The sequence below is a fragment of the Hibiscus syriacus genome, unplaced genomic scaffold (assembly GCF_006381635.1).
Source record: "Hibiscus syriacus cultivar Baekdansim isolate YM2019G1 unplaced genomic scaffold, ASM638163v2 tig00110457_pilon, whole genome shotgun sequence".
NCBI classification, from domain to species: Eukaryota; Viridiplantae; Streptophyta; class Magnoliopsida; order Malvales; family Malvaceae; genus Hibiscus; species Hibiscus syriacus.
The window spans coordinates 1,495,214-1,521,230 of NW_024062744.1; the positions used below are offsets into that span (position 1 = coordinate 1,495,214).

Consider the following 26,017-nt stretch of genomic DNA (forward strand, 5'->3'; position numbering starts at 1 on the left):
AAAAGTTGTTGTGTGATGCTCACAATGATCCTTGTCAAGGCGTTTCTGCAATAGCAGGACCCATGCTTAAATTATATGAGAAATATTGGTTTGATCACTCATTGATTCTGTCTATTGCTGTTTTGCTTGATCCTCGATATAAAATACAACTTTTGAATGAGTTGTACAATGTTCTTTATGTAGAGGACGAGGTTTAATGAAGGGTAAGTGTCATATATAATGAGTTTGATAATTTATATATATATATATATATATATATATATATATATATATATATATATATATTATTCAAAATCTGCACTTTCTAGCTCTTATTTTTCTGTCCAAAGTAACACATCTCTAGAGACAAATAGGTCAAGTTCTTCCATTTGGCCTCGAATATTTAAAAAATTTGATCTATTTCAGATCAATTTTCATAAGTTTAATTATTTTAATTTGATTATTATGTTTTCATAATTCTAATTATTTTTTTATTTACCATTTCAGAATTTTGATGTTAATTTAGCTGCTTCAAGGACTGAAAAATCGGATGTTGATGCATACATTAATTTTCCCTTTGTTCCCCGTAATGAAGAAACTGAGTTTGACATTTTGGGTAAATCTTCAGAAATTGTTCAGAGTGTATCGATGCACAGGAAGTGCATTGATGCACCCATTAAAATGAAAAAATCGAACGTAATTTGTGTACCGATGCATGGGTAGTGCATCGATGGACATGTTAAAGAATGCATCGATACACTTCAAGGGGAAATTGAAATAGACATTTCTTTTGGTCTAAAAAATGATAGATTAGAGCATATCAATTGGATACTGATATGTATCAATATGTGATTATGTAGATATCGAACACGAACAAGTTCCAGAATGATCATCAAGTTAAGATTCGATCGAAAGAAAGGAAATCATAAAAGCGGATCGAAACTTAGTGAGGCCAGGTGAGTGCATTTTATTTTTTTAAGATTATAAGGAAATTGGACTTGTGATAAGTCTATTTCCTATAGTAATAGTTCATTAAGTCTTGATCATAAGTATGTTAACAACATGAAGTGTATGTATGTTTGATTATATGAATTGATATGTTTTGTATGTGCTATGTGGTTTACGTAAAAACACTATTAAATGTTAATGAGAGAATATAAAATAAGTTATGAAATTATAGGAATATAGAAGATCAATCAAGTGATATATGGAAATGGAAATATATGTCTATGAAGAGTTATAGGAGAACAAATATAAGTCATATGATAATGAAATATAAGACTATGTGAATACATGGTTATGAGATAAAATATGTAATAATAGGAAAATATGATGAAAGTGAGTTCATGAGAAGTGATAGGAACTAGGTAAACATGTGTAACAATATATGCTTAATAGAAACATGAGTTGGACAAGTACATAGTGGTATGATCCATTATGAGAATTAGTATAATAGAGCTTTTTGATTTAATGAGAGTTAAGGGAACTAAATAAGATTGAATTATAGAATGAAATGGGAATAATATATCAATTAGGAAACTTGAATATAAAAAGAATGATACGAATATATAAGATAAGTTATATGCTAAAGATTTATGGAACTATATGAAAAGGTCATAAGGGATATTTGAAATTGAATTAAGTAAATAGATTAAATTAATATATAAATAAAATACTATTAAATGATATATGTTTAGAAATACGACATAGTTTATATAATCTAAGGGAATACAAAGAAATGAAGCATAAGGTAGAGGAGATGACATAAGTTATTATATACATATATGATATATGTTATCAAGTAATATGAAAGGACTCGAAAAATTGATATAAGCTATGGGGAAGTGTTATAGGTGTTTCTATGTGTTATATGAAGTATATATGATTATATGTGAACAAGATATGATATGTAGGTTTACAGGAACATCTAAGAAATGATCTAAGCTATATGATATGATCTACGCGATTCTATGCACTTTGGATACATGTTATATGACATGGATCTATGTGACTACGTGAAAAAGAATATAAGCTATGTGACATGTAAATGTGAATTATATGAAAATGTTCTACGCGTAAGTGAACTATGTGAATATGTAAATGACATAAATGATAATGCCCATGTTATGTGTCATGAGAGCTAGGGGTATAGTTGGCATGCCAAGAGTCGAGGGCCTATGCGGTTCTTTGGGACATATATATATTCTTTGGAACATGTGTGAGGTCTTTTGAGACACATACTTGATCCTTGGCATATGTATATGATTCTTAAGAAATTTTGTACGTGGCCCTTAGGGACAATCTTATATGGCACTCCGGTGCATTTCTACGCGACACTACGGTGCAATTCTACGTGGCACTTCGGTGCATTTATATGAGCTGTGGTGACAGCATTAGTGCACAACCTCAATAGACTCCCATATCTATAGTTCTCAAAAGTGTACATGGGCTAAACAAAGAATAACAATGAACATAATACTTATGAAGTATATGCTTTTGGTGATATGAATTGTGTTATATGATTGATACGATGAAATGTGTGTGGTTTGAATGAGTCATATGTTGATAAAAAGGTTAGGTATAAAAAGGTATGTTTAAAAGATATAAATGATAATACTATGGATAATAGAATAATATTAACGATAGAAATGATGAATGAGGTGTATATGCGTACAATTAATTATATATGAAGTTATATTGTGTGTGTGATAGCATGAGATGATATGTATATGCATGTTTAAAAAGTTCAAGTTACTCTTATACGTTAATGCCTCACTAAGTCATAGACTTAGCGTATGATTGTTTCACATGTAGGTATGAGAAGCGAGAGTGGATGTAGCGAGGTGCAAGACATGTCAGTATTTTCCTTACGATGATCAGATCAGAAACATATTGAACAAATATACTTTGTTTATAGAGTTAGTGGGCATGTAGTTACAAGATTTTTAAATTGAATATGCTCTGAATAGTTCTGTAAATGTTTGAAAAGTCAATGTGACACCTAGGACTCGGATCCGAGTTGGATACGGGTTGAGGTATTACAATATTCAAGATTCAGTCGGTGGGATTGCACTAGGTTTGTGTTATTTACACAAGATCTTCGATGTAGCAAGCATATCTGCTTTCCTTAAAAGTTGGGCATCTTTCAGTCGTGGTTTGAATGGTGAAATACCAGAGCCCGGACTGTTAGGGTCATAGTCACTGTTTTTTCCTCCGGTTGAGTCAATGCCGGAAAATGCTGATTGGAAAAGCCTGTTCTTCAATGGCGGTGGGCGTAAGATAACAAGGACTTACGTGTTTGATGCCAATGCGATCTAGACTCTTAAGTTGATAGCGAAAAGCAAAATCTTGGAGCATCCTTCCCGGGTATTAGCTGTAAGTGCATTCGTATGGAAACATGCCATGCAGGCTTCTCGATCAGTTTCAGGAACTCTAAAGCGAACTATTTTATGCCAACCAGTGAACCTTCGACCAAAATTTAAGCCCGCCTTACCGAGTTATTCAATTGTGAACATGTTTTCGATGGCAAGTAGCATGTATAACCCAGTTGGAAAAGATATTGACTTGTCTGAGTTGAGTTACCTAGTGAGAAAAGCAACCAAAAGTGCCCCTAATGATCCCCAGGTTATTCTGCAAGGATTTAAAACTATGACAGAGCAAATCAGCCATCTTGCAGAAATGGACTCAAAAGGAAATGTAGATTTTTTTTTATTTTAAGCATCTGAATCAATACTTTGGATGCAAATGAAGATTTTGGGTGGGGAAAACGGACTTTGTTTAGCATTCCAGGGATCCATAATCGAGAGTTCAACAATGGTTTCGTTCTAAAAGAGGCAACGCAGCACAACGCCATTGAAGTTTGGATTACTTTATCCGATAAAGAAATGGGTTTTCTGGAACGTGATCCAGAGAGTTCCTCGCATTTGCTTCTCCAAGTTCTTACTTTGATAAAAGTGAGATCTAAACATAAACAAACAAGAAAGATGATTCCCAAACTTAAAACTATTGTTACCAAGGCTAAGTAAGTTTCTTTGGTTTAATACTGTTGTGTTAATAATCAAAACTAGTATGTTCTTAAATCTGTTTCTTCTTGTTCTTGTCTTCGTTTACAAATAATAAATGTAAGGGTAAAGTATAATAATGGTCACTGAGCTTTTCTAAAGCTTTCATTTAGGTCCCCAACTTTTAAAACTTACAATATTATCTCCTAACATTTAGTCCATTTGCAATATGGTCCCTCAACATTTAGTCCGTTTGCAACATGGTCCCTGATGTAACTGTTGGGGGACCATATTACAAATGGACTAAATGTTGAGAGACTGTATTGTAATTTTTAAAAGTTGAGAGATCTAAATGAAAGCTTTAGAAATGTTCAATGACCATTACTATACTTTACCCTAATTAATAATAGCACGAATCAACTCACCTCAATAGTTAAAGGAATTGTTATTGTTCGTAAATGTTACGGGTTTAAACATCAACGATTATAACAGAGTGATTGAACATTAATTGTAAAATAATTAAAAATATTTAAAATATATACTACTTTATAAACATCTTAATTTAATAAAAAAATAATTAATAATAATAAAATCAGTATGTTCAGTCAAATGATAAAAAAAAATGAAAGTTACATTCCCCACTCTAACCCTAATAATTGTGACAAAAAGATGGCCACCACTAGTTTCGTCTTCACCACCCTTATCATCTTACTTTTTTCTACCTAAAAGTCCAACCCCAGTTGGACTTGGAATTATGGGTGTTTTCCTATTACAATAATTACACTTTCTAACCACACAAAACTCAACCTCCATGGAGGTAGACAAACCAAAACCATTACCACCATGAGAAAAGCTCTGCTAATAATAAACTGCTTCGTCCTTTCTATAGGACACTGTGGCGGTCCACTTATCATGCGCCTGTACTTCATCCACGGCGGAAAACGAGTCTGGTTCTCCAGCTGGCTCGAGACCGGTGGTTGGCCTATCATCCTTCTCCCAGTCGCCTGCGCTTACTTTCACCGTTCAAGGACACAACCCAGTTCGGAAAACAAGCTTTTCTTCATCAAACCCCGTTTGTTCATCGCCGCCGCCTTCATCGGAATCCTGACCGGCCTGGACGACTACATCTACGCCTACGGAGTCGCCCGCCTTCCAGTTTCGACAGTGGCTTTAATCATCGCCTCGCAGCTGGTTTTCACCGCGGCGTTCGCTTTTCTTTTGGTGAAGCAGAAGTTCACTTCTTACTCCATTAACGCCGTGTTTCTGTTAACGATCGGAGCGGGCGTTTTAGCTTTGAACACGAGCGGCGATAAACCCGAGAAAGAATCGAACAGGGAATACGTTTCGGGGTTCATAATGACGGTTGGTGCGGCGGCTCTGTATGGATTCATCTTGCCGTTGGTGGAGCTTACCTACAAGAAAGCGAAGCAAGAGATGAGCTACGCGCTCGTGATGGAGATTCAGATGGTGATGTGCTTGTTCGCCACCGGCTTTTCCACCATCGGAATGCTCATCAACAATGATTTTGAAGTGATTCCAAGGGAGGCAAGGGAATTCGAGCTCGGGGAAACCAAGTATTACGTGGTTGTGGTTATGAGTGCGATCATATGGCAGTATTTCTATTTGGGAGTAATCGGAATAATCTTCTGTTCATCTTCTTTGGTATCTGGTATTGTGATTGCTGTTCTGTTGCCTGTAACTGAGATTCTGGCTGTAATCTTCTACAAAGAAAGCTTTCATGCCGAGAAGGGAGTGGCCCTTGCACTCTCACTATGGGGCTTCCTTTCTTACTTTTATGGTGAAATTAAGCAATCCAAGAAAGGCCATCTTCTTCAATCGGAAATGCCCTCACTTCCTAATCCTCATCCAAGTGTTTAGGGGCAGAGATGCACCTAAAGGAAGGGTAGGCGATACAACAGAACAAGATTTTAGGCAGAAATCGTCGTATGATTCTGACGATTCAAAAGTTATCGTGTAACGTGTTGTAGAAAAAATCCTAGTTTAGAAATAATTTCTAGAAAAAATTCTAGTTTAGAATTGTTGTCCAGCTCAGTTGGTAGAGCGCAAGGCTTTTAATTTTGTGATCGTGGGATCGATTCTACAGTGGGCAATTCATAATTTTGATTGCGGGAGGTCTTCCACGGAAGCTGCTCTCAACCTGACGTGCAACCTACTACCTTACCTCCCCTCCGTCCATTACATATGAGAATAGGGTCAACTAATTTTTATTTTTTTTCTAGTAAATTTTATATGAGCTACTTTTTCTCATTCCTTTGTTTAAACAAAATCTTCATTAATAATATATTTCAACCTTAAAATCATATAAATTCATCTCTACTAAAAATTTATAAGTTCTAACATAAAATTTTATGATGTTTTTCCGCAAAACAGCTAACTACCTTCGCATTTTCATGTAAAGGGTATGGTTTCAGGGTTGAATTATAGCATCCATGCATGTTTTTTGTGTGTGTTTTTTTTTCATATTTCATTGTATTATTATTACTTTTAGTACTTACATTTACATAACTAGATCACATCTAGTACAGAAAAATTTACCCTTTTTTTACCTTTCAGTAACTCTTACCAAAGTGTTATGCACAAACAAATAAAAGAAATAAAATTACAGATAGAATTATTTGGATTCTGTTTGCAAATCTATAAAATTATTCGACAACAAAAAGTTCGACATAAACAAGTGCAAAAGTAAGAGTTCTGCATCTAATGTTTTGGATGCGGGTAAATTATCAAAATTATATAAATGCTACACGTGTTATTAAAAGAATTAATTATTGTAACAGTCTAGACACTTAAAACGATAACATTTATGACGTTTTATACTTGAATTTATCGGGGAAAAAATAGACAATTAAATGAGAAAATATGTTTAGTTTAAGTATTGTTTTATATATTGTCATTCTTTTTTATCATATTTTTTTTTTGTTTGGATATGATGGGATTCTGATAAGATAATTCATTATCTTGTTTTGGTAATTTTATCTCAAGCCGAGAAATTCTTATAGTATTTTAGTTATTATTAATGGAAATAATCGCTTGACTAATATCAATTTTTCACAATTGAATTATATTGTATTGGATAAATTTGTTGGCTTAGTAATGAGTTCTTTTATGTTTACGTTATTATCATATAGGAATTTCTTTTGATAAAATCATATTGGAATTAGCCCTTTTTTTCTCCTCTTCTGTCTTTTTTCTTCTTTATAATTTGTGTCTATTTTATTGATCAATTCAACTTTTTTTTCTTTAATTTTATTTAATCGGCGGCGGTATCAGTTTTGATGCTAGTTATCGTCCGTCGGTTATCTTTTTTTTAATTTTTTAATAAGAATAATTATGTCTTTGTGCATGTTTTATGCCTTTATGACACATTTATGTCTGACTTTGTGTCACGTTTTTTTTATCTTTTAGTAGCTTACGATTTTTTTACTTTTTTTTCGTTTATCTTTTTTCACAGGATTTAGATTCGACATCGTCATTACTGATCAAGATGGTGCTTATTTGTTATCCTGCTGATATTCCCTACTTTGGACCCTCAAATTGATTTGGATACGCATTTTGCGCTCGTGGATAGTTTTCTCACGTCGTTTGACTATGATTTGTGATTTGTCAGTGGTATTTCAGTAGTTTCATCCCCTTTTTTGGTTCGTTTGTCAATGCAGTTAGATTTGTTCGTATCTTTATTTTATTCGAGCGTTGGTTAGATTTTTTAACCTTTTTCCTTTTATAGTCCTTGTATGATCTAGGTGACTAATTTTTGTGTTAATGGTTATAGAAAAATGTCTTAATTATAATTTAAGATACGTTTACGGTTATGCTCGTAAATCTTCATTGTAATTCTAAACATTTTTTATTTTTAATAAAACTAATGACTTCCAAATTCGTGTCCTCAAGGTAAAACTCTTCCTTCTATTTTTTTAAAAATAAATCATAGACTTTAATTAGATATATATAAACAGCATCAAGAGTTACATTGTTTTTCATATATTTTGAATTATTAAATAAAAAAATTGATCTTCGACAAAACAAAATGTGTAAGCGTGTGAGTATTCCGGTTGACCTCTTAGTTAATATAGTGTATCTGAGATTTCGTTAAGAATTAATATTATTTAAGGGATTTAGTGTCTCATCCAGTTAGATTAATCGATTATTAATATTAGATTATGATTTCGTCTCCTACTGGATTAAATATCTAATAAATTCTTATATTTTTTAATTTCTAGTTAGATCAACCGATTATTAATATTAGATTATCATTTCGTCTTCTACTTGATTAAATATATAATAAGTTGTTTTATTTCTTAATTTAAATACTTATTTTTACACTAACTAAAATTGTATTATATCAAAATCTATCAAACATAAAATAATTTTACAGCGGCCGGAGCCCCTTTGGGCATAAGAGAGATCCGCCCCTGTAGGGAGGGGTTGGCGTGGACAATGGCAACATCGTTCCGTGTTGGAGGGAATGCCTTTCCCTTCGGTTGACCCAACGTGGTTTCCGCTTTAGCAAAGAATTCATAGCCAACGCCACTCTCAAACCAACCAACCAACCAAAATGCCTTCCTTCTCATTCTCTCCTTTTTCTTCTAAAACTTTTATTTTTCTTTTGCGTTTTTGACAAACAACGTTCCAAGTTGATGCCAAAGGCCTTTCTTCTTCTTCCTCTTTTTCTTCATTTTAATGCTCTACTTGTTTGTTTAAAAATGAAAAGCATTGTTTGTTTAAAAGGGATGAACCATCTCTGATGCAACAGGTTCAGAAAATGACCGGCAAAAAGGAAGAGCCGCCTCAAGCGCAAAATGTGAGTTTTTCTTTATTGTTTTTTCATGAGAAATTTTTTGGACCTTTTTGTGTTTTGTTTCTGATGATTTTGTTGGCAGAAGATGGCTCCCAAAAGGGAAGAGCGGGAGCCGTCTTACTCATTTTTTTAAACTCTGGTTTTTGAAAATCAATTTTGTTGTCTCTTAAGGGAGATGCTGCAGCAGCTACTCCAGGCCCACCCGAGCATCAGACTTCTCGATCTGGAAATCCAGTATGAATTGTTACTTAAATTATCATGTACTGATCTTTGTTATCACCAAGTTCATGTTCACATTTATCTTTATGTATCATTTCATGGAAGGATTGCATGTATATTAGTTATCTTGTGCTTGTTATCAACCATATTACGATTGTTTTAATATTTTAAGTGCTTTGTTAGATCTGTTTCTCAAGCATGAGTTTTCAAATTTGTAAAAGTTGGTGCGTTTTAAGGTTCTTAAACTTTCTTGTAGGTTTTAAAGAGTGGACCACTTTTTATCATCCAAAGGTTTGTTTATTCGCTTCTGCAATTAAATTCAGATCCTCGTTTACCTTTCACCTTAAATTATATAGTACAAGAGAAATACCTTAAATTATATAGTACAAGAGAAATACGCTTTGTTTTAAATCAAGATCCCATTTTTCTTTTGATTACAGGAATTGGTTAGACATCATGGAAGAAAAGATGGTTCATTTTGACATATACTTCACTCGTTTTCTTCAGAAGCGATCCTGTACGTGATTGTACTTTGACATATTGTCTCTGCCTTCCGCGCGCTCTTCCTTCCCTCTCTTGTTGCATTTTGTATACATTAGGTTAAAGAAACGACCTCAGTGGAAAAAGAGAGTGTTGCTCTCGCTAGAGGTCTCAGGTTTGAACCATTATCTTAGTGTGTGCGCACATTGTCAATAGTTCAAAAACTTTCAGTAATCACCCGACCTATTCAAAAGAAAAAAGATCACCAATTCTTGGTCTCTTCTTCAAGTTGGAATTACTGACTTGTGTTTCCTTTCAACATTTCTAGTGTGGTTTTCAAAGCTGATAAAAAGCTTATAACAGTACAATTTAACGATGGCCCCGATGGACGAACCTTCACACTCTAGGTTCTTCATCTATAATTTCTCTTTGATTCTTCCTTTTACTGTTTTGAATCATAGTTTCGTCTAAAACTGTTTGCCTGAGTTGTTTTTCAGATTCATGGTACTTTAGTTTTACATATCCATAGCTTGATAAAGAGTTGTGAGTTGTGGGAAACCCAAATAAAGAAACAGTAAGATGTTGGGGAAAATCAGATTACGTGATTGGTTGTTCCTTTTGTTGATGTTGTAGGTTGAAACATTGGATGATTTGTATGAGTGGAAAGCTGCACTTGAGAATGCTTTGTCACAAGCACCAAGTTCTGCTAATGTAACCGGACAAAATGGCATTTTCCGGAACGATCAAGCCGTGGTTCTAAGGAACCAGGTATAGCTACCAAGATGTTTCTTGAATGCACCAAGTTTCTGACTCCATTGGCTGCTTTGATTTGTTTATTCCTATCATTTGAGATATTGATGCTCTTCTCTGTGTCTTTGGTAGTGAATAAGAAACAGCCTGGGAAGTCTACGGTTGTAGGCAGACCGATTTTACTTGCCCTGGAAGATGTTGATGGAGCTCCTACATTTTTGGAGAAGGCACTTGGATATATAGAAGAGCATGGTGAGTCTTTCTTTTCTTTTAGTTGATGCAATCTCATTTGAGTAATATTCTAAATTCAAGTTCTTGAGATACTGATATTGTGGAGGAGGTTCCTGCACCATGTACATATTTAAAGCACTTTTATTCATGTTTAAGTAACTCAACAGGTGTCAAAGTAGAAGGGATCTTACGACAAGCTGCCGATGTTGAAGATGTTGAGTGCCGAATTCAGGAATATGAACAGGGTTTGTTCAGATAACCTCTTTGCTTATTGAACATGATAGGGCAAGAACCACAAGCTACTTCTAACTCTTTTAGGTCTTGCTTTTTAATGCAGGAAAAACTGATTTTGCTTCAGAGGATGCACATGTTGTTGCTGATTGTGTGAAGGTATGCCGTTTTAGTTTCCGTCTTTCCGAAGATTCTTTCATTTAAGTTGCAAGATATGCTGAACCTGGTACTTTGTCGTCTGATTTTTCATGCCATTTTCCAGTATATCATCAGAGAGTTGTCATCACCTCCTGTTCCTGCATCATGCTGCAAGGCACTACTAGATGCATGCAATTAGTCTTTTGTTCAAGTTCTTTTTTTCCAGTTTTACCCTCTAACAAGTTAAGTCGATAACATGCGTCAGCACGATCCATACAGTGATTAGGAACTCAGCATGGTTCTAGAGTTAATGCTATGCGGGCGGCAGTGTTGGACACGTTTCCTGAGCCTAACCGTCGATGGTTACAGAGGAAATTGATTCATCACTGTGTGATTAACCATGTATTCTTTCTGCTACAACTATTAGGGAGCCTTGGAAATGCTTTAAACATGAGCCTTAGTGGAAAGAATGGGCTACATTACTTCCATAATCACAAATATCACCCTTATTCTTAGGCGTTTAGGCTTCTACTTCGGTGTCTTACTTTTTTTGTCCCTTAATTCCAGAATTCTAATGATGATGCAAGTCGTGGCTTCTCACAAAAATCAAAACCTGATGAGCTCTTCAGCCGTGGCGGCATGCATGGTACCCTTACTTCTTCGTCCCCTTCTTTCTGGTGATTGTGAGATCGAAATGGATTTTGATGTGGGTGCTAATGATAGTTCAATGCAATTGCTACAAGCTGCTGCTGCAGCCAATCATGCTCAAGCCATTGTTATAACATTACTGGAACAGTATGATCATATATTTGGGGTGAGCTCTTCACAACTCTTCTATATGGCTTTATAGTCACTATACAGACCAGTATGTTCCCCCATAAATTTACTGTTGAGGAAGACGGCTATCGGATAGAGTAAAATCGCAATTAATAATTTGAGAAAATAAAAATGAAGATAAAAGAGACACAAAATTTACGTGAAAAACCCTTAAATAATATAGGTAAAAACCACGGACAATGGTAGAAGAATTTCATTATGAGAATATAGGAATTACAACTTCTCTCTATCTACCAAATTGAAAACAATGATAATTCTCTCTTGATAAAAAGAAGAAAACAACTCTCAAGAAACTCTCTAAATTCTCTCTAGTATTGGAAGAAAGCTAGAATGCTTTAGGATGATTTTGAAACTAAATAAACTAGGATATTTATAGTTGAAGCTTAAGAATTAATTTGTAAATACCCTAAATTACTAAGGCTTTTATCTTTGATTCGGAATTATTTTATCTGTTCTTTTTGAGCAAACATGATTATTGAATCGAAATTGTGTCTTTTCCTGAAGTGTATGTGCTATGTATTGGTATAGAATCGAAAGTGACTGTGATTCTCTTATAGAATTGTCTGTACATTGCTATTTTTTGGCAGGAAGGTTGTCTTTCCTCTCAAGTATACACTGATACAGACGAGAGTGCGAGTGGAAGTGAGGAAGAAGCCGATGATGAGTCCGGTGAGGAAGATGAATCTTTTGAAGACGATGACGGAACGGAAGGGTCTGATATATCCAATGATGACGAGGATGACGATGATGATGAAGATGATGTGATGGTGGTGATGATGATGAAGAATCAGGCAGTGAAAGCGGTCAGTCTGTTACCAATGATCGGTATGTCGATAAGGTTTGTTCCTTACTGGCTGCCATGGCATTTACATGTTATGATTATTCATAAACTTTAAAAGTGACAGAAGTAATGAACCCGAGTATGGAGTTTGGAACATTTAAAGCTTTCTATAAAGGTGAAAAGATCAAGAAATCAGTAATAAAAGGATAATGCACTGAATATAAAATTGCAGGATTTGGGTTCTTCGAGCTCAAGTACGGAGTCCTCTGAATCCGATGAAGATGTAAAAGCAATCAAGACGCTTAGAAGTTCAACTCACAATCTACCGTCTCAAAATGACGATTCGAAAAGTAGGAAAGATCATCAGACCCAGTCGGAGGACACGTTAGCTCACCAAAATCAAACCCCTCATAGCAAACAATCAACAGCGACCGGGAGTGAACCTGGCCTGAGAGGTAGGCGTAACGCTGTTTGGAGACGCACCGCCGTAAGTGTTTTCTTTCTGCACTTAAGATGCGCTATGCTTTTAGCCTAGTTGGTTGAGTTTCTCTGTTAGCTGATAACAATTTCCAAGTATGAATCTAGGAATTGCAAGTTACTTCATTTTTTATAGGAAAGAGGCCTCGTTAAAAATCCTTCTTAACCGTCAAGCTACATAGGTATCTTAACGGACGGACATTGGAAGGAGGAAAAGAGTGCCACATTTTATTTCTAAAACAGAAAGTACATCCTGGGTAAAAAAACCCTTAATTACAACCTTCCCCACAAAACAAAACCTCTATCCTCAAAAACACTCATCCTACACATCCAATGGTTCGATGCGTTTATACTCATGCATTTACTGATTATTCAAGTTATTGGATCTGCATGTCCAGGCGAAGAAGAACCTTTCAATGGAATCAGCTGATGTTCTATTTGAAGAAGAGTAAGCAATGCTCCCATGATCTGTGTAAAAACCTTGTATAAATTTTCCTGCTGCCACTTGTTTTCCTGGATATTCTTTCATATAGCATACGATGATGCAATACCGACTTAACGTTTCATGCATCTTTTGAAGCATTCTTTCATGCTTTGGATGAAGCTATCTGTGCTATTTCATTTTGTATTACTTAATTCAGCCATTTTTAGGATCGAAATCGAGGCTGAAAAATCTGACTTACAAAACAGACGTGGAGAAGAGGTTCTGCTATATATCTTCCTTTAGAATTATTATTATCTCATCTTGCATGGAGAGTTTTCATAACTAGTCATCTTTCTAATGTAGATCGAAGGTAATGCCAAACTCGAAGCCAGCATGGAAAGACGAAAGAAGGAATTGCAGGATCGTTGTCGAAGTCTTGAGAAAAATGTATGTTTGTCAGGATCTTTTTCTTGATTTCTTTTCTGAGCTGTCCTTTCTGTTTCATGCATGATGTTATGTTTATAGGTAGCAAGATTAAAGGAAGAGTTGCAAAGGGAGAGAGATAAGAGAAAAGCTCTAGAATTGGAGCTTAGCTCGTCTCGAGAACCTCGATTTCTCCCCTATAAGATCGATGAAAAGGTATACAATGGCCTATCTCTGACTTAAACTAGTGCACCTAATCTTTATTTTGCATCAAATTTTAACTTGCTTGGTATTATGAAGACAAAGGCAACTCTCAAGGACATAGCTCAAGCAGAAGCAGACATAACCAATTTGAAAAATAAGGTTGAAGATCTGCAAATGCAGCTTAAACTGAAACTGCTTTTAAAGGCTCAGACAAAGCAGCAGGAGCAGTCCAATATGCTCAGAATCGAGAAAAACTTAGAGCATCGAACAATAACCAATAGCCCTGAAGAAAGGATCCACGTTTAAGAAAACCTGAAGGCAAGGATATGAATTTTTAAGGGCATGATGTCCTACAATTCAGATAAAAGCTCAAGAATTAGGAGGTAAATTTCCTGCTAGTCCTGGAATCATTGTTTCTGCATTGGATGTCGCTGATATCCTTGGAGAATTCACCTTAGGCTGTTGATGGTGCTTTGATTGCAAGGAAAGTTTACCAGGGAGGGATCTGCGATTTCGCTAGGTGCAACTGATTTCGATTCCGTCCCACTAAAAGAAGAGAAACTGATAAACCGCCCTCTAATCCAAGATGAAAAATGCCAATTATTACGTGTCCTTAGCTGAAATAAGGCAAAACTTTGGCGACTGGTTTTTGTTGACAGAGAATCCTAGTAGTATTCATATGAATATATGTAATTTTAATTCATGGAACATATAATATTCTCATTAAAAAATCAATTTCGTAGAACTTTAATGTCTTTCGTCTGCAACAAGCAAGCAAGCAAGCATTGTTGAGGCAGATGGGCTGAACCTTATGGTCTCATAGTATTCCCATCCTCGGGTACAAAATGCACCATAAAATAAACCAAGATTCAATTTTCCATTTAAAACAAAATAAGTAAAGGAAGTATATTTCTCTAAGAATAAGAAATAAAACTCCCATTATTTTTTTCATGGAATGGCTGCCTTGATGAAGTATATCGCTAATAACAATTTATGCATAATTTTACCAATATTTTAGTAGTTTACCTACCCTAAATTAACTTTGCTCATCTTGGAACTACCCCAAATTCACAATATAATAAAGGAGAAGATTTCGTTTAAAAGCTTGTCCAACAATCAGTTTTCCATGCCTCATGTTAATCCAACCGTGGAAACACCTCTCCAAATTATAACAGTTGCATTATCCAAATTTTCAGATTTTTTCATTAAATTTAAATAATATATAACCATGGTAGTCATCAAAAGTCGCTTTGGCCGAGTGGTTAAGGCGTGTGCCTGCTAAGTACATGGGGTTTCCCCGCGAGAGTTCGAATCTCTCAGGCGACGATGTTTTTTTTTATTTCGTTGGATTTTATAGATGCTTCTCTGTATCTTTATGGTTGGCCTTGAACACTGTGTTAAATATATATATATACTGTTGTATAAAGATAATCATGGAGCAGTGGATTCGTTCTCAACTTTGGAAACTCTAGTCTCGGCTGATTACTTTATTATGGGTTAAAATACAAAATCCCCACCATAATGAATCAGACAAATAAGCTTCTTTGATCTTGTTTCACAAAATACACAAGTTAACTGCATTAATAGGTTTCATACATTAATTTGTAATATCATGATATAGGTTATTATATTATTTTTAATAATATTTCTCTTTTTGTAACCCTTATGCCATCTTTAGTTTTACAACCTATTATTTTATACTATTATTAAATAATCAAGCCTAGTAAAGTGCACTTCTAATTTTATAGCATACTATTATCTAATTAACATAGATACATTCTCAATGTTTGCTATATGCGATATGATTGAAAATATAAGTTTAATTGATCCTTCGGGGGGTTCTTTTCATTAAAGTGTTAGATGTTGTATTGTTTATTATTTCTGTTAAGCCATTGAACATTGAATATCATTTCTGGTAAGGAGGTTTCAGCAGATGGAGCAGAACAAGTCTTTGAAGAAGATGGTGCATGCATGGATACACGTACCCATGTATCAGAAACCCTATGCCACAACCAAGTTTCCTCCACTAAATGGATGTTTTGGTAGACATGAAAGAAGAATATGAAGAGGAAAACATCGAAACAGATTCAATGGCCAAAGCTCCTACTTCGATAGCTTCAACAGAGCATAAAAACGGTTCATTTGATCAAATGTTTTTCATTATTGTTTCTAATCATGTGGAGCTATTGTTGTCATACAAGAATTTAATAGGATTCACAAACAAGGGAAGGAACATGGATATTCAATTTTTAAAGAGTATTTGAACATTAATAAGCAACAAGGAGGGTTCCATAATGTAATCATTATCAGCTATATCATTATCCTTAGGTCCAGTATTATCAACATACTAACAGAAAATAAGTAAAACGATAATGCAATTCAGTTTTCAACAAAGAGCAGTGCCTGAAACCTCTTGATGAAAGAATTGAACTTGGATTTCGGGTGAGTCGAGAATAAGTGATTGGAGCTTTGCAGTATAAGTTCCCAAACCAGAAGAGTTTGAGCTTTGCTCTTGTGCACCACCTACACTACCACTAACCTCGGTAGGCTTGCTTTGTTCTGCAGCTTTCTTTGTCAACATGTCATCATGGAACAACTTAAGTGCGTCTAGGGCACAAAGTGAATCCACAGATCTATATAACTCCCGAAATTTATCTCTCTTTTCTTGTGTTTCAATCCGGAAGACAATACAGTGCGCTTTTAAAGGCAAAGAACACAAAAAAAGAACAAAGAAATAAGATTCAGAGTAATGTCGTGCGGAAAATGTATATGCAATGGGTTCTAGACATTAAAAAAAGTTATCTTCTTCATTGTACCTGGTAACACCTCTTGTAATGCCACGGTTGTACCCTACCGGAACAGACTGCTTAAAGCCGATATTAAAACCTTCTTGCGCAGAAGCTTCTTTCCCTGCTATCAGGCCATCACGATAACCAATCTAGAAATTCTCAACAGAAAACTGACATCAGTTGCTAAACAAATGAACTAAAAAAGGAAAATCGAAATTATCAGGTACCGCATGGAATTGGTCATGTCTTCTCTGCCATTCGCGATCTAAATCGGATGTTTTATCCAATTCCTCATCTGAACTACCCCATAAAGATCCATCGTCAGCCTGAATGTCAGCCTCACTGGAATCTGAAAACAAGAAGAAAAAAAACACAGCGGTTCTAAATAACGTAAAACTTGTGGTACCCATGGAATTGGTAGGATTAACTAATTACCATTGGCAGTTGATGAATGGCCCAATTGTATATTGGATAGCTGCAAACTTTCTGAATAGAGCTCTTGGGCCAATTTATCATCCATTTCTCTGTAACAAAAAAAAGAAGGGGAAAAAATCACTTAAGCATTTCATCGGACACCTTCGATTCAACAATTTTATACTTGAGTTCAAACCCAAAAGTAAAAAAATACAAGCACTGAGGCAAGCTTTGTCTTTTGCTCATCTAAAACTAAAATAAGAATTGTCTCACAATCACAATAATCTTTAAATTCCAAAATAAATTTCTAAAGAACAGGCACTTCTAAAACAAACTAAAATAAGAAGAAAACAAAATCAAAATAAACATTTCCAAAGCTTGACTACAAATTAGCTGCCCTCCTGTTTCAGTTCCTTGAAAAGACCAAAATACCAACGCAGCTAAGGAGTAAATAACAATATTGCCAAATCCAGAACATCAGAATCACAACTCATCAGCATAAAAAACAACCCCCTTGAAAGAATAAATGAAAGGAACTACCACATCTTCTGCTCACTTGTTCAAAATAAAAATTCATCAGCACCCTAGTTTTTCTAGAATACCAAACAGACGCTGAAATTTGAAAATCACCTACAAATCTCAAATTTCTAACTAAGACAACAAAATATGGAACTTACAACGAGCGATTCCAGCCTCAAATAAAACCATAGGTTTCTCTTATTGTAAGAACCTTTAGAGCATAGGCAAATATATAGAATCTAAAAGGAGATAAAATAGCAGGATAACTTGCCTGCGATACGATATGAATGGTTTAAGATTTTAATATTTACTCTGCCTCCATTGTTTAGTTTTTTTTTTTTCATTCTTTTTGTTAATAGGTGATGGAATCGGTCTTGGTATTCATTTTCGTCGGTGATATTTTTTTATCTCATATATTTTTTTGTTTTAACAATTTTAAACTAATAGTATGATTTTCTCTATTTTTATAACATATTTTTCTGTCTTTTGATTTTTTTATCATTTGTCTTTTATCTTTCTTAAGGTTAAATTTAATGTCGTCACAACTGATCAAGATAACGTTCATTAGTTATCTCGTTGATCTTCCTCGCTTTGGACCCTCGAATTTGATTTGGATACACAACCTACGGTTCTAGATTGTTATCTCACGATGCTTGAATATCATTTATGTTTTATTAGTTGTCTTTCATAGTTCAATCCATTATTGTGATTTGTTTGACGTAACAATCAAATATGTTTGTATATACTTTTTATTTGAGTTTTTCTGAATAAGGTTTTCAATTTTTTTCATGATAGGATCTTGAGTGCTGATTTCTTAATTATTTTAAGAGAATATCTCAATCAAGGGCTTAGTTTAAGATTTTAATATTTAAAATGTTTGGTTTAAAATTTTAATATTTAGAATATATGATTTAATTAGGTATATGATTTTAGGATTTAAAATTCAGAATTTAAGACAAGATTTTAAAATTTTAAAATTAAAATAAATATACTGAGTAAAATAAAATAAATCTTCTCGTAGTGAAGGTTGGGTCCAATATTTTAGGAGAGGAACGGACGACAGAATCAAGGAGATCAATCAGCCAATTGATGCTAACAAGGCCGAAAAGAGAAGCGCTCTAACACCGAAGTGAAGCTGGTGAACTGTCTGTATTAAAAGATTATTACATATGGGAAGGGAATGCTCATAATATATACGCTACATTTGTTTCCAAACCTAAGATAGAGTTTGCCACGTACGAACCAATTTATCTCAAAGGTTAAAAGAATCATTGTTGTTTCTTAGGATCACTGGTTCGAGTCCCAAAGACTTTAACGGAGCGGTTGAACATTCATATGATCAAATAGTTAAGAGTATTTAAAACCGATATTATTTTGTCATCGTCTTAGTTTAATAAAAAAACAATAAAACGTTAAAAGAAAAGACGAATTGTTTACAAATTAGAGAGAGCACCTTAAAATCTTATGAGATTAATTAATTATCATATAAAAATTATAAAATAGAGTTTGAGAGAATAAAAAAATAGGACAAAAGTGATAGTATTGAAAGAAATAAAAAGATTGCTTAGTGGGTGGGAAGAGAATTATTTATTGTTATATAAGTTAATTTTTATAAAATATTTCGAAAAACGTATGAGATCAAACTTAAAACTATATAAATAAATGTATATATAATTTTATAAAATAATTTTTTGATAAAAATTAAAATTTTAAATAAGTTATTGTATACATAAAATTCTCTTTTCATTTTCTGTGGGATCAATCGAACCATGATCATATATTGAGCTTTGCCAGTAATTACATTTAAATCAAATAAAATATACGTAAATATAAATTATACTGAGAGTTGAATCTATTCACAGTACACTCGATAAATTGCTAAAAAAACATATATTTAGAAACAGACACAGAAATTTGTGTCAATGGGTATGAAATTTAAGTTTTATTAAAAAATTTAGAGGCGTAGAGTTATAAAACTTTAGAATGTTAAATTAGATAATCAATAGAAAATATAAATAAATTTAAAAATTTAGAAGTTGCAACCGTACCCTAACACTCCTCGGTCCATCATGCGTGTATTCCCTATACTCTTAATATTAATTAAGTTATTGTAATTTACCGAGTTATAGTTGATTCCGGCAAAATAGCCCAAATAATGCATATGGGGTATATTATTTCCCAAACAAATGCACTTTGCTTATTATTTCTCCAAATGGGGTGATATCTACAGTGAATCCATGAATGCCTTGAATCTCTAGACGTCTTCAATGTAATTTTTCCTATGCAAAATGGTTTTGGAAATCTTGGCGTCTTCAATGTAATTTTTCCTATGCAAAATGATTTTGAAAATCTTAGCGTCTTTAGGTTTAATTAATACCAATGCTTAGTAATAATTGTTTAAGGCAATGCAATGATTCAACACAAATTACATGCATTTAATAAAAAAAATTACCCGGTGAATGTGCACCGTACATGCATTCAACAATGTTTTTATTTTAATATTTAAATAAAATCTTTAATTTAATATTTTAATAATATTTAATAATGATTTGATAATAATAATTTGATAATATTTAATGATTTGATAATAATGAATTAATAATGATTTAATAATGATTTGATAACATTTTTGATTTAATAATACTCAATTATTCAAATATATATATTTATTACTAAAAGTTTAAAACGTCAATTTTTACTCCTTACTAAAATGAAAAATTGAGATCTATAATGGAAATTTTTTTGAAATAATTTTTACTAAAGGTTTCGAACTTTAATCGAGTCAAAAACTCATTTGACAATATCGATACCGTTATTTTCCAACTGTTGAATTTTTTAATTTAAAAATATTTAATGATTTCAAACTAATGATTTAATAATGATTACTAATAATGATTTAATAATTATTATTAATTTAAAAATAAAAAATGATTTGATACTAATGATTTAGTAATGATTACTAATAATGATTTCATTGTGGTCGTTGCACTTGTTCAGGAGTTTGTTCATCATAACCAACCTGCTCATTCACCAAGGGCAATATTGGCGTACGATGAAGGAGAAATATTTTTGTTTTTGGGTAACTTCTTTATTACCCGTCAATATAGTTAGGGGTCGATAATATTGGTGTTCTTGTATCGTGAGATGTGCAAGACGTCATTACTTGTAAATGAAGCGTATACGACTGAAATCCGTGGATGTACGATGTTATTACAACCGTGTGTATATCACAGAATTCCATGGTTAACATCGATTAGCCTAACTACAATTGACTTTCCTCTTGCCAGAAGATAATTTTTTTATTTAAATTTTTTTATCTTAAATTAATTAAAGAATATTTTGTAAAGGATAAATAATTAGAGAATTTTATTTTGAATGGTATACAGATGGAGGCATAAAATAGAAGGAACGGGGTTGTCACACAATAATGTGAAAGAGTTTAGGTTTAAGATTGACATCAAATGCAAAGTTGAGGTATATATAAAATTAATTAGGTAATTTAATTTTTTATTATGTTTATAATATAATATTGTTGTTTATTTATTTAGTTGAATTTTATATATACCTAAACCCTAAACTCTAAACCTTAAACCCTAAACCCTAAATAATAACTATATAATTTTATTTTACAGTTTATTTGGAGGTCATACGGTGATAGAGAAATTATATCGTGCGTACCGCAACATGTTTGGGCTCTGTTTTGAAAATCGGACCGGACCGACCGGTTCAACTGGGAACCGTTGCCTAGTCCGGTTCAATCTAAACCGGTTGAACCGCTACTAGTGAACCGGCCAGAACCGCTGAACCGTTCGAACCGGACAGGCTGAAAACCAGAAAAAACCGAAAATTTTGTGTGTGTTTTTTAAAATTAAACCAAACGTCGTTTGTTAAACGAGCCAAGTCGAACTCGAGTATTGCTGAGCTCGACTCGAACTTGAAAACTTTAAAAGTAAGCTCAACTCCACTCAAACTCACAAGTTAAAAATTATCAAGTTCAACTCGAACTCGAAATATAATATTGAAACTTGAACTCAAAAAGGCTTGAACTAAAAAAAATTTAGAAGCTCAATTGAAACCTAAAATTCGAGCTTGATTGAAGTGAAAGAATAGTTCACTCAATGCTCACCAAAAGGCTCCATGATTTTGAATGCCAAATTACCTCTATTATTTATAGAAGTTAGTTGTGATGTTCTTCTATGTTTGTTAGCAATGTGGGATTGTTTTGTTCTCATATTTTTACTCTTTAGACTTTTGGGATGCTCTTCTATGTTTCTTAGCCATGTGTGATAAAAAATTAAACCAAACAATATCATTTTGTTATGATTTTTTTTAGCCCCAAATTTATTTTTTAATTATAGTTATATAATTATATTTATTATTTAATATGTTTTACCTTAAATATTATATTGTAGTTAATTTGAATCATTTTGTTTCACTTGATTTTATGGTTTTTAATTTATATATGTTATTACTTGCTTTGAATATGACTTGTGATATAAAAAATTATTTTTTATTAAATATTTTTGGTATTTTTATTTAATTTTTTAAATAATTATGATGTCGTCCGGTTCTTCCGACCGATCGGACCGGTTCGACCGGTTGAACCAGTGAACTGGTAGCATGGCCGGTTCACTAACCGGTCCGGTTCTGAAAACCATGTGTTTGGGAGGGTTGTCAATATTGGTGTGCTGTTATACCATTGATCCCTTTCGCATTTGTGGAGTTCCAATTTTCCGATAGAGTGTTGAGGCATTTCGGCTTCCACCAACCTATTACAGGAATTTCAGAGAATCATTACGTTCTCCACAGATTAGATGGGCGGGGCAGGGTCAGTGAGGATTGGGCTGTGAGGCATGCCAACCATATCAATCATTGGAACAACAGGGGTTTCAACTTGCCAACGCTCACTCCCATACAAGCGGATGACTTTGACTTTCAGAGTTCGGATTACCTATTATTATTGGGAACATGAAAAATCGTTTTTGACAACGAACAGAGAAAGAAGACAATTTATAGAGTATAAGAAAAAAAATTTGGTAAACCCGAGAAAACAAGAAGGATTGTGAGTGGGAGTTATTCTCACCATGGAGCATAACAAGCGGTAATGGATAATATCCCACCAGAATCTTTTGATCACACATGATCATTTCATCAAGTGTTTGGTGATTATGGTGTTACGCCCTACACTCGTCATCTTGTTCCTCATTAATCACCCATGTTCTCTCCCATGTTTGGGGCAACATATGATTTTGATCAGATGACATCTATGATGACAAATACGAGTATTTATCCTCAGATGAGAGAGCATAGTGGTGGTGGACATATATTTACAACACCGGATCATATGCCTTCGGTAAATGAGCAGGTTGGTTATGATGAACAAACTCCTGAACAAGTACAACGACCATAATGAAATCATTATTAGTAATCATTACTAAATCATTAGTATCAAATCATTTCTTATTTTTAAATTAATAATAATTATTAAATCATTATTAGTAATCATTATTAAATCATTAGTTTGAAATCATTAAACATTTTTAAATTAAAAAATTCAACCGTTGGAAAACTATCGATACTGTTAAATGAGTTTTTGACTCGATTAAAGTTCGAAACCTTTAGTAAAAATTATTTCAAAAAAAATTCCATTATAGATCTCAATTTTTCATTTTAGTAAGAAGTCAAAATTGACGTTTTAAACTTTTAGTAATAAATATATATATTCGAATAATTGAGTATTATTAAATCAAAAATGTTATCAAATCATTATTATCAAATCATTAAATATTATCAAATAATTATTATTAAATCATTACTAAATATTATTAAAACATTAAATTAAAGATTTTATTTAAATATTAAAATAAAAACATTGTTGAATGCATGTACGGTGCACATTCACCGGGTAATTTTTTTTATTAAATGTATGTAATTTGTGTTGAATCATTGCATTGCCTTAAACAATTATTACTAAGCATTGGTATTAATTAAACCTAAAGACGCCAAGATTTCCAAAACCATTTTGCACAGGAAAAATTACATTGAAGACGCCTAGAGATCCAAGGCATTCATGAGTTCACTGTAGATATCACCCCATTTGAAGAAATAATAAGCAAAGTGCATTTGTTTGGGAAATAATATACCCCATATGCATTATTTGGGCTATTTTGCCGATTGATTCCACTCTTTTTTTTAATGAAAAATGTAATTTTACTATAATCTTAATGTCACAACTATAATATTTTAATGTCGTAAATTACTGTAACTAATTTTATTGCTCCTGTTCTCTTCACCTCGCTAGAATTTAATCCCATGCGAGACTATCGAAAGGGTCCTTTAAAGATATGGCCAGTGACTCGGTGAAAGATAGCAGTAGGTACAACCTATGATAGATTTTCTGATCTATTAGGTATCTTCTTGGGAGCCCTCCCTCGTTGGTGCTTTAAATTTCTTAATAATAATGCATGTAGGGGTTTACTCCTCTCATTCTTTGATTGCATTATTATATCATCAGTCGAATTTTGGGCTCGATTAATGGCTTCTATTACTAGATGTCCAGTGGAGTGTCGTTTTCCTTTTCAGAAGAGCCAGCGAGATCAATTAGAGTTTTGATTCACATATGATATTAGTTAGTATTCAAATTTATCGAAACAGTTTCTTAAATTTCGTGATTTTTTATTTTAAAAAATATTTGAATTCAGATTTTTCTAAAAACAAATCGGTTTTAAAAATAAAGATTAGTTATTATCGATTATATAAAGTTAGGTATGACCAAATACCTATAAAATCATAATTAAAAAAATTTAAAAGTTATTTTTAAAATAATTTCTCAAGTCTATAGAGATTAAAAAATATAAACGAATTCAAAAGTCGATTATGTACTAGGAATGATTAATATTTTATAACGCTTGAACCTCCTAAAGGCTTTTTAAACCAAAGGGAAACAAGAGCGTAGGGCCTGGAATAACTAGTTTGCTTAATTTTTTATTTGGAAAAATTTCAACGATTTGACAATGAATGTTCAATCATCCTACTGCAATCGCTGGTGTTTAAATTTGTAACATTTAAGAACAACATTAATTTTTTAAATAACTGAGATAAGTTGATTCGTTAGCCGAACTCTCTCACACCTTTCACAGTTTCTTGACTGTTTTTCTTAATCCAATGTTGCATCCTCCATAATTTCTCAACTATTTATCTATAATTTATCAACTATTTATCTATAATTTATCGTATCCTTTGTTAAAAAAATATTCTTCCACCATCAATATAAATAAAAACGTTTCTTAACTCTACGGTTAAATCATGTTTTGATGATTAAAACGTAAATAAAAACAATTCGATCTGAAAACTAGCTACATTTAAATAAAAATTATTTAATTTCAATTATAAAATATATACATACTAATATAAAAGTATTATATATTTTATATAATTATTTCTATTTATCTTATTAATTTTTTTATTTAAATTTAATAATATAAAAATATATTATAAAATCAACTTTTTATTTTATTTATAATATTAAAATTTAAATTATGAGTGATGTTTAAGGAATATAATGATAAATCATCGCATGTTGATAAAATAGTCTCTCTGATCTCTATTATTTTTAAAGTATTTAAACCCAACATTTTATTTTTGAGGTAAAATATCTCATTGTTGAATGAAGATTATTAGTTGATTAACCGTCAATATTTTTTGTTAACTAAATAGATCTATGTCGACGAAAATATTAATATGACATGTCTACGTGAGATGCTATGTCAATAAAAAAATATTTTAAAATTAATTAATTATATATAATTATTTTTATTAAAATAATTATATATAATTTAATAAAAAAAACTATATATAATTAATTAATTTAAAAATATTGTTTTAATGTGATATCATATATAGATCTATCACGTTAGTATTTCAGTTTATATAGTAAAAAACATTAATTGGTAGTTAACTCGATTTTTGTCTAACTATGAGATATTTTACCTTAAAATAAAATATTAAGATCTTTCAAAAATAAAATTTGAAATGATCGATCATTTATCAAATATTAAGTACTTCGTACGTCCCACTAAATGTGTTTCTTTTGGTTTTTAAAATTGTCTCATTCAAAATATCTTATTAAAAAATCACAAATAATAACACTTATTGTAACACCCCAACCCGTACCCGACTTGAATACGAGTCTGAGATGTCACATTGACATTTTCAAAATCTTTACTCTTGTAAAATAACTGAACATTTGAATTTATATTAAGAAAATACAATCAAATATTATTCAATTGTATTTGGTATAAAATT

The 26,017-nt window shown here is 32.7% G+C and overlaps 2 protein-coding genes, 1 non-coding gene and 1 pseudogene across 3 annotated transcripts; 3 read left to right on the plus strand and 1 right to left on the minus strand.

The window, feature by feature from the left end:
• The first annotated feature begins 4,764 nt into the window (after positions 1-4,764).
• LOC120126335 (purine permease 3-like) lies at positions 4,765-6,014 on the plus strand. The gene has a single exon (XM_039144554.1). The coding sequence runs from the start codon at positions 4,824-4,826 to the stop codon at positions 5,856-5,858; it is 1,035 nt and encodes a 344-aa protein (XP_039000485.1). The 5' UTR covers positions 4,765-4,823; the 3' UTR covers positions 5,859-6,014.
• A 2,746-nt stretch (positions 6,015-8,760) lies between these two features.
• LOC120126281 lies at positions 8,761-14,642 on the plus strand (annotated as a pseudogene).
• A 593-nt stretch (positions 14,643-15,235) lies between these two features.
• Positions 15,236-15,317, plus strand: TRNAS-GCU. The gene has a single exon. It is a non-coding gene; the product is annotated as a tRNA-Ser (tRNA).
• A 1,307-nt stretch (positions 15,318-16,624) lies between these two features.
• On the minus strand, positions 16,625-17,558 carry LOC120126314 (protein YAE1 homolog). The gene is made up of 6 exons (XM_039144536.1): positions 17,513-17,558; positions 17,415-17,469; positions 17,216-17,344; positions 17,008-17,129; positions 16,808-16,929; positions 16,625-16,688 (listed from the first exon to the last, which is right to left on the minus strand). Exons 3-6 carry the CDS (start codon positions 17,298-17,300, stop codon positions 16,664-16,666), a joined length of 354 nt encoding a protein of 117 aa, XP_039000467.1. The 5' UTR covers positions 17,301-17,344; positions 17,415-17,469; positions 17,513-17,558; the 3' UTR covers positions 16,625-16,663.
• Positions 17,559-26,017: the final 8,459 nt, after the last annotated feature.